Source organism: Glycine soja, chromosome 18, assembly GCF_004193775.1.
Source record: "Glycine soja cultivar W05 chromosome 18, ASM419377v2, whole genome shotgun sequence".
NCBI classification, from domain to species: Eukaryota; Viridiplantae; Streptophyta; class Magnoliopsida; order Fabales; family Fabaceae; genus Glycine; species Glycine soja.
The window spans coordinates 2,498,130-2,512,896 of NC_041019.1; the positions used below are offsets into that span (position 1 = coordinate 2,498,130).

The 14,767-nt window shown below is 33.6% G+C and overlaps 1 protein-coding gene and 2 pseudogenes across 1 annotated transcript; 2 read left to right on the forward strand and 1 right to left on the reverse strand.

Annotated features, from left to right (window-relative positions):
- Positions 1-1,870: 1,870 nt before the first annotated feature.
- Positions 1,871-6,290, forward strand: LOC114397616. Its single transcript, XM_028359737.1, has 3 exons — positions 1,871-2,457; positions 2,921-3,286; positions 5,453-6,290. Exons 1-3 carry the CDS (start codon positions 2,158-2,160, stop codon positions 6,104-6,106), a joined length of 1,320 nt encoding a protein of 439 aa, XP_028215538.1. The 5' UTR covers positions 1,871-2,157; the 3' UTR covers positions 6,107-6,290.
- A 607-nt stretch (positions 6,291-6,897) lies between these two features.
- LOC114396209 lies at positions 6,898-9,546 on the reverse strand (annotated as a pseudogene).
- LOC114396210 lies at positions 9,428-14,425 on the forward strand (annotated as a pseudogene).
- Positions 14,426-14,767: the final 342 nt, after the last annotated feature.

Here is a 14,767-nt window from a genome sequence, read left to right on the forward strand (position 1 = left end):
AGATTGACTTTAGTATATGATATATGTAGTATAGAAAAAAAAAGTTTAAGGAATATATATTTTATATATAATATAATATTTGGTTCGTGTGTGAGCTGTTGTGCAATCTACAGAGATTTGAGAGGGAACATGATAACCTTAAGAAAATAATGTATTAGTATTAAAGAATACATTGTTTATATATAAGAAATAAATAAAATTCTAGTAGTTGTGACGGGAAGATTGTTACGTGGTCGCCAGCCCCAACAGACAATAAAGATTAGTAACAGAACGTGCATGGCATGATTGGAAACGACAACAACTTAATTTGTCGGTTAATACATCCTCGTCAGCTAAACCGTTGCTTCTCAAATGGATTGGACCACTTTATTCGATCAATTTGATCAGGGCACACCTCACATGGTTGTGCCCCCTACCCATTGGAGTCGACAGGGATAACTAGATTCACTTGTTCCTTACCAGTATCTCATCCTATTCATCAATTACACTTTTGAATGTTGCTGCCATTTATTTTACCAATCTTGTGTGGTTCTCGGACATGCGTCTCATTGGTGTGCGTGTGTGTATGTATCATTTTCTTTTGCTTGTAGTAGTGTACGTGGATAACCATCATCTTATCTAGTTTATAATTCTATATAACTTGGGGGATGCATGCTTGTGGAAGATACATTCCAATATATCTAGTCTCTTTGTAGGTCCTCTTCTTTTTTTAGTTTGTTTTATTTTTCCCCACACTTGGGATGTAGGTTGTTTACATGTTACATTAAAAATCAAATATTTCAACCAGATTAATTTCTAATCCAATGATTTGAGAACACATGTGATTTTTGATGCAGAATAAAAGAATTCAAAGCCATAAAAAAAGTTTCATCTCAATTTTTCTTTTGTTACCCTATTTGCTCCTTTGATTTCATCAAGACAATTTAGGGGCTTTCTTCGGTCACCTTCACAAGTCCTGAGCCTTTCAAAAATAAATTATTTGTGCATAAATTTGTCTAAAGAGAAAGTATCTCATTTAGTGGTGAACCAATTTAGTGTATATTTTACTCTCTCACAATACTGGAAATTAATATTGTCAATTTGTATATAGTTACTATCTTATATAGTTATGTGAAAAAGACTGGATACCACCTTGTTACTATTAAACTATTATCTAGCATAAGCACAATAATTAGCACGACTACAAAAAGAAAAGTAGATTTTTTTTTATGGTTCTAGTACTTCTCAAATTGTCGTATGATTTAATACTCAGCAATTATTTGGAATAACAGGTTGAAATCGAGCCCATCTGATTGAGTAATTAAGAAGGCTCGCAAGAATCACTCAAACTTTATGAAGTCCTCGTTACTCAAGTTATCAACTTGAAAGTGGCATGATTACCATCCTATTCTACCCAGAATCAGATATTTGATCCTATTTTGTTACTCAATCAATAGTCAATAAAATGATAACGGATTTGACCAATTGACTCTCCCTTTCCGGAGATACAAATTTTGAACCGAAAATTAACATGAACAATCACGGTAATTAAGTAGAAACATTGATGTGAAAGACTACCAACATACCAAACTAAGTGTATGGATTAGAGGAGTTTCATTTTTTCTCCAGCTAGAAAATGAAGATCATCAGTACAAAGACAGTGACAGTATATCTAAAATGTAACACAAAACAGTTACTTAAGAGTTCAAAATCGACAACCTAACTTAACATGCTCCCTTTATTAAAAAAAAGACTAACATGAAATTAATGAAACCATACATACATGTCACCATCAACAACAATATTAAATTAAAAGTTAACAATGAGCTTAATTAATGAGTCCCCTATTTAAGTTAGTATGAAGTCTAGTGAATAATAGAGGCGTGCAAACACGACATAGACATAGCGGACCACGTTACATATTAAGGGTGGACCCTCCATTGGTATGGTTGGCAATATTTTCCAAAGTTTCATACTCAATACTACTCTTCATACTACAACTTGCATTCATTCATTCTTCTATCTTTGTATCCAAGACTTGCTTTCCTTGCCTCTCTCGTTACTTTAATTTCTCATATATCCTTAGCTATCTAATTAGTCTTTATAATCTACCCTGTTATCTCCAAAGTATCTCACTTGGGTCCGGAATCAGAAGTACTTAATAAATTCTTCTCAGCTATGAAGAAGCTGTGTCCCAATCTTGATCGTGAGGATGGGCTCGAAACCGTGCTTGAGGTCCCTATCCCGGAGGAGATTCTCACCCACAAGAGTGGAACCACCAAAGCTTGGCACAACATGAAGAATTGGATGAAACCACACGCTGAATCGAGATCAAATTCAGCTTCCATGGCAGCAGTTTTCGGAGGGAAAAACACTGAGATTCAGCTTTTGTTAGGCGTTGTTGGAGCGCCGTTAATTCCTTCACCTATCGCCCCTGACAACCAACCCATCACTCGCAGCATTAAAGACCAACACATTGTCAGTGATCTTTTCTTTTACTTTGTTTTTTCAATAGACAATGATTCAAGGACAAAACTTATCTACAGTTCTTTAAGCATGTTGTTTGTACGGTTCTTCAATCAGAATTAGAGTTTTATTTTGATAATCTGCATGATACTTTATGCAAACATTTATTGTGTAAATTAATCAAATGAAACTTCAATTCTGATTAGAGAATAGTACAAACAACACCTGTAGAACTAGAACTGTACCCAAGTTTCGTGCATGATTCAATTCAATGATAAAAAAATAGAGACCCTTTGGTTTTATTAGAAAAATTAAAACTAGTGACAGAAACGGAACATGCAATTTTTTTACAAATTCATCACTAAAATTTGTTGAGCCAGAATTGGCGATGGAAAAATAATATTTCGTCGCTAAATTTGGTTACTAATGTTGTTATGTTTACTGATTGTTTTATGTGTTGTGTATGCTTGTGCAGGAGGTTTCAATGGCTAAATACATAGTGAAGCAGTACGTGGCAGCGGTGGGAGGAGAGCGTGCTTTGAATAGTGTGGACAGCATGTATGCTATGGGGCAGGTGAAGATGGCAGCATCAGAGTTTTCAGCAGGGGAAGGGAGTGTGAATAGTAAGAAGATGGTGAAGGTGAAGAACTTGCAGATGAAGGGGGAGGTGGGGGGTTTTGTGGTGTGGCAGAAGAGGCCAGAGTTGTGGTGTTTAGAGCTTGTGGTTTCTGGCTACAAGATCACTGCCGGGAGTGATGGTAAAGTGGCATGGAGGCAAACCCCTTGGCATCATTCTCATGCCTCTCGAGGCCCACCAAGACCTCTCAGACGTTTCTTACAGGTAATCAAAAGTTCTTGATAGTTCTAACTATTTTTCTTTTTAGAAAAAAGGGGTGGATTAATTGTTTGTATGGAACATAAAGGAGCATGCTTAATTATGATGTCATGTCATGATAAAATTTATGATATGTGATTGTTTGTTTGTATTGGGCAGAATAGAGCATGCTTAATTATGATTAGTATATGGGTGGGGTAAAAAATTGAATCATTCTACTAGAGGACTTTATTCCTCACTGATTTTCATGGTAATTGGAGAATTGCCTCTAGAGGCTTGCTATGCCTAGTGGGCGTGAAGTGATTTCCTTTGATCAATATGAATAGGCAAACCATGCTTAGGTGCTACTTTATTTTATTGCTTTTCGTCTTTACTTTCTTTCCGCGTTTTGCTTTGTTTCTCATGTGCTGCTTTCCCACTTCAAGTACTCTTTTTTAAACTCCTCAAATAGTCTTTGCTCTCCTTAGCATATAAGAAGAAAAGTGGGGTTGGTTGTTATCAACCTCCGAAACCAACACATGCCAGCAAATTAAGGAAGAAAAGAAGTCCGTGTAACAAAGTGCTTCCCATTTTCTAAAGGAATTAGCAAACGATAAAAAAAAAAAAAAAAAAAAAGCTTGTGTTGCTTTCCCATTGAAATTTTTGTCCCTAATTATCCCCTTCCAGAACCATAAGGTCTAAATATTAAATTTTAATAAGAAAAAGTCAACATTCTAAGAAGGGAACATGGGAAAATCTACCCTTTAAAAGTCACTTAAATAGGGAATTTTTCCTAGTTAGTAGTAGTTGCGATTAAGACAAGTCAACAATAATATCTGAACCTTTCCTCCGTGTGTGACAACCTGTTCCCATCCATTGCGAAGCTGCTTTATTCTTTTGCCTGGACCCCCCCTTCCCCCAGTCTTGAACCAATTGGGTTTTCTATTTACTTGCCTTTTGGTAAAAGATAAAATTTGACCTTGACCTTCATGCCACCTCCATCAATGTAAACGTTAGTAAATGCTAACAATATAATTTTTATTAACTTCTAAATGTTAAAACCTCAATTCCATGTTGCATCTAGTTAGCTCTCATACCATATTAAAATATAAAACCTCAATTTCATGTTACATGCTGTTGAGCTTTCATATCATATTAAAACGTAAAATACGAGTCTAATAGGAGAGTGTAAATGTGAACCAATTGGATTTGTTATTTACTTGCCGTTTGGTAAAAGATAAAATTTGACCTTGACCTTCATGTCACCTCCACCAATGTAAAAGTTAGTAAATGCTAACAATATAATTTTTATTAACTTCTAAATATTTTTTTACAAAAATTTTAACTTCTAAATGTTAAAATCTCAATTCCATGTTACGTCTAGTTGAGTTCTCGTACCATGTTAAAACGTAAAACCTTAATTTCATGTTACATCGGCCAGTTGAGCTTTCATATCATATTAAAACGTAAAGTACGAGTCTAATAGGAGAATGTAAAAGTATATTAAGTATAGAAGGTGTATTGTCCAAAAAATTCAAACCAATTGGCCAGACTCAACCCTTGCATGCTTATATAAACTTTTAGTTATCTTTATTTGTTTCATGTGAGACTTTATAGTTCCAATAAGCCAAGTTAGACAAGGCCTAACCCTAGTTGTATACTCATTTTCTCATAAAGTTAAAGAGCAAGTTTGAAGCAACGTGAAAGACATGCACTGATGCACCCCATCTCATTATTCCCTCCCCCGTGACAAAAAAAAACAACTAAACTTTACCTTTTTAAAAAACCATTTTACACTTTTTGATTTGTTTCCTATATTTTTTTTTGTATAACTAAATTATTTATATATATAATCACTAAACCCTCTTATACAAGTAGGAAATGTGAGAAATAATGGGTTTTTAAGAGTTTTAAGTATAATATGCTGAAAAAAGAGTAAAGAAAAAATTGTAGTTAAGTGTATGTTTGGTTTTTATTTGAAAATGCTATGACTCGCGTTCCAATATATATAAATTCAACTGATAAAAGTAAAATAAATGTAAAAGAAAGGATCATGATCCTTTGGTAAAAGTTCTGAACCTAATTTTGCAACTGATTTCCAAACACGACAACTAGGGTTGCTTAATGTAAAACTTATATACATTTTGATTATGAATTATAGACAAATGATCCAATACTGTTTTTTTTTAACAGGGTCTTGATCCAAGGTCCACTGCTAATCTGTTCAGCAACTCCATATGCATTGGAGAGAAGACAGTGAACAACGAGGACTGCTTCATACTGAAACTCGAAGCGGAGTCGTCCACACTGCGAGCAAGGAGCAACAGCAACGTAGAGATAGTTCGCCACACGGTGTGGGGCTACTTCAGCCAAAGAACGGGCTTATTAGTGCAACTAGAAGACTCACACTTGCTCAAACTTAAGTCTCACGAAAGCGAGAGCATATACTGGGAAACCAACATGGAGTCCCTAATCCAAGACTACAGAAGCGTGGATGGGATCCAAGTAGCACACGCTGGGAAGACACGGGTGTCCTTGTTCAGGTTTGGTGGGGGACCCGAGACACATTCCAGGACGAGAATGGAAGAGGTTTGGCAAGTTGAGGAAGTGGACTTTAACGTTAAAGGGTTGTCCATAGACTGTTTTTTGCCTCCTAGTGATTTGAAGAGAGAGGAAGAAGAGAATGAAGAATCATGTGGTGGTGGGGTGGTTGCAAGCAATAATAATAATAATGCCAAGTTGCCCTACAAGATTCGTTCGGCTTCTTTTAGGATTAGTGCTTCCAAAGTAGCTGCTGTGAACTTGGATGATTCTTGTACCAGCAGCGAGAGTGATGAAGATTTGTAAATTAATCTTTCTTTACGTTCATTACATCGTTTTGTAAATAGGTTAGTACATGGTCGAGTTTGTAGTGGAGCTATCATATTAGCTTAATTACTTCTCTTCTCACTACAAACTAGTATAGGACGAGAAACAATTTTCAATACTCAATAGAAACCTCTAATTTTGCCTTTTCTTTTTGCCATCCAAATCCAATGTAGTCTTCTTGAACATTAGCTAGGCATAAAAATCAAAGGGCAATTTAATCTGCAATGTGAATAACTTACAGACAGTATTCCAGCCATGAAAATCTATTTTCTGTTTGCAACTATCATTGCTTTCTAATTGGGCTGTAGTGTAGATAAGACATGTCTATGATGCCATTAAATTTTCTGTCTACATGAAGTTTTTATACATAATTATATCAATCCAAAGAGTTATCCAAAGTTGGGTCTTAAATGAAATATATTCAGTACGATACATCGGTAGCACTACGTATGATCTTGAATTCTTGATTGATGACAGAAATTGAGCCTGTGATCATTTAATTTTTCAATACGAAGAAGATAACATTGGGATAAAAATAAGACTTTTACGGAAGGGACCTGGCCAACAAGGGCATGGAACCAGTTGACTTGATAGGCTCAGTATTATATATACTCTTGGGCTAAAAGACTGGTGCATTACTCTATTTTAGAGGATTTTGTTGATAGTTTACCTGAGTACCTGGGATTCGTTTCTGTTTGTGTTCTTTTCTTCTTGTGAATAGATCTAGTTTGAGAGTTCCTAACATTAATTAATATGTATGTGTTACAGCCTTACAGAAAAAGTGGCTTCTCCTGCACATAAAACTTATTTGTAGAGAATATGATTATACAGTATAAACCTAATCTCTAATGTTAGGGAAATAAACCTAATGGAATAAACAACAAACAATAAAAGCCTTATCACTACAAATAAACCCAGTGGAGTATAAGCAAAAAATTGTAGACTGATAAAACTATAATTAAATTGTAGACAAGGTAAGAGCAAATGGTAGCTGATATTATGTGCTATATCAGCATTTGATTGAATTGCAATTTGACAACTGATTTTTCCTTCAGTCTATTTTGTTGATTCATAGATTGAATTGCTTTTTGCAACACATGTGACCGGTTAATTGTTAGGAGAGATATCAGTGAGCTCTAGATGTAGCAGATTTCAGTGACAATATGTCACTAACCAAGCTATCCAGGAAACAGTAAGACGAACCACCTTCTTTCAAGAAATCACTTGCCTTTTCCTTCAAATTTAAGGCATTCTCTCTAATCTCATTCGCTTCATCCCCAACCATTAGTTTTTTAATGGTCTTCTCTACCTCTCCTCTCTCTAGCTTATTCTGTAATTGCACCCCAACCTTCCAAACACTGCTTGCATATTTGGCATTGACCTTTTGGTCTGCAAAACAAGGCATACAAATCATTGGAACCCCTTCACATATGCTCTCTAGAGTTGAGTTTCAACCATTGAGTCCAAAATGCTCCCACTGCAGGATGGCTCAGCACTTGTTCTTAAGGACCCCATTTGACAATGTAGCCTCTTCCTCCCAAATTCTCTAGGAATCCACTTGGCAATGGTTCAAGCCATTCTGAGCCATGGATTAACCCAGGTCGAATCACCCACAAAAACAGCTGCTTGCTGTTGGCTAACCCCCAAGCTATCTCCAAGAACTCAGTCTTGCTTATTGCTGCAATACTCCCAAAACTCACATAAACAGATGATTCCAACTCTTTAAAGGTGTTCCAAATAACCCCTGAAGACGCCTTGCATTCCTCAGGATCCTGCGACTGAAACTTAGGAAGATCTTTCACCTTGAGTGGTGGGAGATACACCAGAGGCTCTTCCGATTTTAAACAAAAGTAAAGATGAAAATTTTAGGCCCTTTCATCTCTAGGCATGTTGCTTCAATTTGCACTTCAAAAAGAAAATAAATCATGAAAGCAAAATGACATTTTTATTATAATATCTATAAAAATACATAAAATAAAGGTTTAATTGCATTTTTAGTCCCATCAATATTATGATTGTACAATTTTGGTTCCTCGAGTTCCAATTGCATGAATTGAGTCTCTCAAATTTTCTGCCATTCACAGTTTTCCCATCTTAATTTCATCTGATATTCAATTCATTAATTTTCTCAAAATGGAAAGATATTCCTTTTGATGTTCTTTACTGACATAAAAACAATAAATTTACCCACACAAGCATTGCTAACGCAGAGTTAAGTCTATATGTTGTGTTATTCTCAATTGATACATTCTGTCATGTCATGTCCAAGTTGACATGTTATCTAGTTTGTTAGATACTAGATGAAATAAGAATGAAGGAATGTGATGATAAATGGAAGAAAACTTAAGTGATCCAATTGAGACAATTGGAGGGAAGGGACCAAAATCCAACAAATGTGGGACTAAAAATGCAACTAAGCCTAAAATAAATAAATAAAAACTTTTTCACCATCTACTATTTTACTTAAAAAAATCCATAACTAAGACAATCCTAATTACCATGAAGAATAAAGGCCTAAACTAGTCCTGGAAAATAAGGACTCCCCGGGGACCAGTTTGGCATTCTCAGTATATAAAATGAAAAACATTCTCTAGCCAACATTGCATCTGCCAATCAATGAAAACACCAACAAATATGGGAACTTTCTGATTAAAAAAAAAAACACATCATTTTGGAATTTGGAACCAATCACGTTCGACAAAAGGGTACAAGAAAAAAATTGAAGAAGAACGAACCTTGTACGGGGAGGTAACCCTTTTCCCTAAGGAGAGGAAACGAGGCAAAAACAAGAAAAGAAGAGGCTCCACCAGTTCTGAGCACAAGGCGTAGGAGCTTCAATTAGTCGCAAACAGGTTGAGTGAAGTGAAGTGCAGCATTGGAAATGAAGCAAGAGGTTCATGTTGAGACCGAGACAGCACCGAAGAAGCCAACCGTTCCTTCAAAGGGTGCTTGCATTTGATGTTGATGAGGTCGGTGAGGTGCACGGCATCGATCGAGTTTTGAGGCTTCTGTTTCTGATAAGGTGAAGTGAGGGTAGGAAGAAGGGTCTGGGGACTTGAAGATAGTGTGGAGAATGGTGATGGAGAAGCCCTTTGAGTAGAGAATGTCACCGAGGTGGAGAAATGGTGTTATGTGGCCTTGTAACGGTGATGGCATCAGCAACAGTCTCGATTTCTCCTCCTCCATTCACGGGTAGAAGAACGAAAAAGGTTTAACGGTAATTAAGCTAGTACTGAAGACTGGTGACAAATGATACTGTGGCCTTAAATGTAGGTATCTGATTCTGATCTGAGAGTTGGAATGAAATTGTTATCTTTGAGAGAGAGTGTTTTAGATCGCAACGTCTCTTCTATAGTATTAGGAAGGAATTATGTGCGTGTGCGAGTCTTCATGCTCATCCATTCGTTGACTCCCATAAATTGCGCTGACCTGGGTGATGATACAAATAATAAGAATGTATGTATGTATGCTACTAATAGGAGGAAGAGCTAAGCGACACCAAGTGCATGATAATTTTCATTTTTACTTACATTTTATGGTAGTTTTGGACAATTATGCGATACCTCTGATATACTTTTAAGCTTTAATTTGTTTGTGTTTATTTTAGTTAAGTTTTATATAAAAATTTAGTTTATTTAGGATTTTTAGTTTATACATTTCGTGCTTGATCTTTGGATTTTTTCCTAATGTTTTGTAGGAATCTCAGCTCGGGTCAAGTAAAAAAAGAGTTTCCAAGTAACTACATTAGGAGAATTTTGGAAGCCTTGAAACTAAAAAAAAAGGGAAATTCAGTTGGAAGAAGTCAAAATAGATCACAAGATCATAAGGAGACTGTGGTCATGTCCACGATCAAAAGTCGAACAAATTAAATTTCAACAATCAGAACAGGTCATGAGAGAGTTGTGAACCTGGTCACGCAGATAACTGTAACATGTGAGATTTTTCTTTATTTTTAGTCTGTTTTATTGATCCTATTGTGATATACCTATTGTACGTTTTGAGTAAAAGGAGGAAAGAACGATCTTGATAGGTTGGATGTACAGAGATTCATCTTTCATTGTTTTCTTCATCAAAAGCTTTGTCCCCATGACCATGAGTAGCTATTATTGTTTCTCTTTCATACTCATTGTTTGCTGGTAGCTTGATCACGGAAGTGCATCATTCTTTTTATTTGTTTATAATTGAAGAATTCAATTGAATTGTAAACTGAAGAGAACAATCATGCTTAGGGATAAAATAAATGTTATTGGTCATCCTGAGATTCTCGTTCTTAAGGAAGTCAAATAATTATACCAGTGAAGGAATTGATAATGTGATTAAGGTAGAAAATTAAGTTTAAAATAAATTATGGATTGATGATAATATAGACTTAATTGAATAGAAACGGTTAGTTATCAGAAGATCTTAGATCATTATTTGTTTATGCTCTCAAACTAATCTTTTTGTGACATATTTAATTTTAAAAATTTTAAGAAAAAATCACTAATAATACTTAATTACGTGTTATGTAAAAATGAATCAAAAGCATAACAAGAATTACCTTAGAGCATCTTCAACTGTTGAATGATTTTTGGGTTCTTAATGTAATTTTTGTGAGTCACTTATTGACAAGTCAGATTTAAGAATCACTTGCTATTTTTACTCTAACCCAACAAGCACCAAAATTTGAGGTTCTTAAATTTTTCTTTTTTCTTTTTTTTTCCCCTCCTTTTCTCTCTCACAGCACCCCACTCTTGCTTCTAAAAAGTGATGTGTCCCAGGAACTTGTTTCATGTTTGATCTCAGATGCTTTGTGTTACTTCACTCAAGCGGTTGCCGACAGCCTTCAGCTGCCGAGGATTGTGTTGAGAACTGGTGGAGTTTCTTCCTTTGTTGCTTTCACCGCTTTTCCATCACTTAGAGAAAAAGGTTACGTACCCATACAAGGTTAGTTCCCAATTTTCGGGCTTGTCAAGGCATTTTAGTTGGTAGTCTTACATTACTAATTTAGCCAGCTGAAAATTATGCAGAAGAACGTTAGTATACTTCTATATCAAAGTAGAGATTGACTCTACTAGGGAAATATTATATATTTGAGTTATTATTATTATATACTATTTATTATCTCTTCATTTTTTTCATGATATAACCAACCCATCACATCTATCACTTTTTCCTTTTTTTTTTTAATGTTTTTCTTCATTTTACTCATACACCTTAAAAATTAAGGTTTACATTGATTTTTTTTTCATATTATTTACTCTTGAAAATTGAATGAAACTATTTTAAACCTTAAATATATTAAAATAATTAAAATTTGAAAATGAAAACATTTATATTTTTGTTTCAATTTTTATTTTATAATGTTAAAATCAAACTACATATTTAATATCCTTATATTATTTTTTTACGATAATTTCATATAAAATTTAATTTTCATTAAATTAAACCGTACCTTTAATATGAAGATATAAAGTTTGTGTATGGATGGGATGGTTAAAGAAAAAGAAAATTGAAAAAAAAGTAATGGATTCAATTTTTTTACTAACAAAATTAATATTTTAATAACCTATATTTACTGACAAAAAAATTTACCTTTAATACGAGTCTTTTTTAAAAAAAATCAAAATTTAAATTTTTATTGCATTTTGCTTTCTTTCAATATATTTTTTAGTGTGAAATTACAAAAAATCATTTTTATAAAAATAAAATAAAATAATTCAAAATTTGAATGATCAATAAACTATTCAATCAAATTACATTAAACATGTTTCTCATTTCTTATTTATTGTGCTCAATATGTGACAATTTCATCAAGATTATTAGCTGGAGGCAAGAATTCACATGAATCGGATATTTTGAAGAACATATCGAGAAAGGATTGAATTTTGTTAACATAACATGTGGTTGGTAAAAAATTCAATCAATTTTTATTTCATCAAATATTTAATATGATTTCACGAGATTTAGTTTTATTATTCAAGTAATGAATTTTACTTTAAAAAAATAAAATAAAATAGGTGATATAATAAAAAAATATAAATAATATATTTCTTATAGAAAACCAGTTCAAACTTATCAAAAACAGAGTTTAACCCAGTTTTGAATCAATTCAAACTAATTCACATCCGGTAAATTAAATATGTATCTCAAAAACACACCTGAACCAATTATACAACCAAGTAATCTGTTCCCTGGTGAACTTTAAATAGGATTTTATTATACTTCTTCCAATATTTATAGACATATTTTATATTTTTAAAAATAAATTAGATTTATATTATTAGTAGTAGTATAAATTTATTAACTTTTATAATAACTATTTAAAAGTTATATCAACATTAATTTCTATTTGGTTGATAATATAAAATTATTTCAACATTGCATGACTATTAAATTTTATTTTTAATTTGTAAAATTTTATGCTAATATAGATGAAAATGTCTAAATGATTAAATAAATCATAATATTTTTGTTTTATTTACAGTTATATTTTATCATTTTTTTAAATATATATTCTCTCCGTCAATTTAATATTTATATTTGTATACTTTCTATTATAAATTTTGGACTATCACTATGATTTTTTATTTGGAGGGGGTTCACGGGAAGGCAACAAACCCAAGAGGCGGACCCAAACCAAAAAACAAAAGTGAACGCAACCCAAAGAAACCAATGGAATGTGATTCTCACAATCGAAAAAAACATGTGCACAAAATCATTATCCTTAATTTTTTTTTCTTTGATACTATATTAAAAAGTTACTAATGTAAAATATTAAAAAAAATAAATCATTAAACTTTGTCATATTTCGTGTCGGTGTTTGCACAAACTTCAACAATATTTTATTTTTACTTGAAGAATGAAGTCATAATTTTCTTTAACAGTCTGGGAACTTTGTAAATTGGATTTGGACATCAAAATAATAGCAACACCAAGTTAATAATCTCTTTACTGTTCTATAGTAATATTTTTCATGTCCTGCTACAATTATGAGTTATTTATCTTTCTTTTCATCTTTTCTCTCTGCTAGTGTTTTCTTTTTTTTAGAGATTTTTTTTTATTACACTCTCTGCTAGTGTTTACACTTTACAGCAAGAGATATCTACCAATCCTAGTCCTAGTAAATTTATCAATTCTAACTACTAGCTTCGCTATTTTTCTTCTTTTTTTTAAGATTAAGAGTTTAATGTGTTTTTATTTGGAACAAAGTGACAAAATTACAATCTAACATTAGCAATGATGTATTACTTTTCTGCATGATGCACTTAGAATGCAAATTGGAGGAGCCAGTGGAAGAGCTACCACCACTCAGAGTGAAAGACTTACCTATGATTAAGACAGAGGAGCCAGAAAAATACTATGAACTATTACGCATGTTCGTCAAAGAGACTAAGGGCTCCTTAAGAGTGATTTGGAACTCCTTTGAAGAGTTGGAATCATCTGCACTCACAACTCTGAGCCAAGAATTTTCCATACCAATGTTCCCAATAGGCCCTTTTCACAAGTACTCTCCTTCTTCCTCCCTTCTTATAGCAGCCTAATATCACAAGACCAAAGTTGCATATCTTGGTTAGACAAACACACACCAAAATCCCTGGTCTTTGTGAGTTTTTGGGAGTGTTGCTGCAATAACTGAGACTGAGTTCATAGAGATAGCTTGGGGTTTAGTCAATAATAAGCACCCATTTTTGTGGGTGGTTCGACTGGGCCTAATCAAGGGCTCGGAATGGCTTGAACCATTGCCAAGTGGGTTCATGGAGAATTTGGAAGGGAGAGGCCTAATAGTGAAATGGGCCCCTCAGCTAGAAGTGTTGGCTCATTCAACAATAGGTGCATTTTGGACTCATAATGGTTGGAATTCAACCTTGGAGAGTATTTGTGAAGGGGTTCCTATGATATGCATGCCTTGTTTCACTGATCAAAAAGTGAATGCTAGGTATGTGAGCCATGTTTGGAGGGTTGGATTGCAGCTAGAGAAGGGAGTGGACAGAGGGGAAATAGAGAGGACCATTAGAAGATTGATGGATGCCAATGTTGAACGGAAGGAGATTAGAGGTAGAGCGTGGAAGTTGAAGGAAGTGGCAAAGGTTTGCTTGAAACAAGGTGGTTCCTCTTTCTCTTCTTTGGAATTTTTGGTTGCTTACATTTTGTCATTGGAGTCATTTACTTTTGAAGCCTCCTGATTATGTTCCTACTTTAACCATTTGGGTTTCATGAAGGGTATTATTGAAAGGGTCTCATGAAGGGAATTGTTGAAAGGATTTTTCGTTGTTTCTCTTTAAACATATGAAAAATTATAGTAAAATTTAATGTTATTTTTGGTCCATTATGTTTTGTAGTTATTTTGTTTTGGTATATTTAATTTTAAAAGTTTTATTTTGATCCTTTATATTTTTGAAATGTGTTATTTATTTTAATTTTTCATTAAAAACGTTAGTGTTTTGTTAATTTTTAAATTTTAAAATAATTCAAAGTTACTTTTAATCTATTATGTTTCGCAGTTATTTCACTTTAGTACATTATATTTTACAAATTTCATTATGCTCCTTTATATTTTCAAAATGCATTATTTTGGTCTTTTTTTCAATTTTTTGTCAGCAACTTTAGTGTCTATTTTGGTAGCAACGTTAGTGTTCATTTTGGCCAAATGAAATGCAC

Coding starts and splice junctions, on each gene's coding strand:
- LOC114397616 (XM_028359737.1), top strand. CDS start 2,158: ATGAAGAAGCTGTGTCCCAATCTTGATCGTGAGGATGGGCTCGAAACC. Junction 2,458..2,920: donor GCATTAAAGACCAACACATT/GTCAGTGATCTT, acceptor ATGCTTGTGCAG/GAGGTTTCAATGGCTAAATA. Junction 3,287..5,452: donor CTCTCAGACGTTTCTTACAG/GTAATCAAAAGT, acceptor TTTTTTTAACAG/GGTCTTGATCCAAGGTCCAC.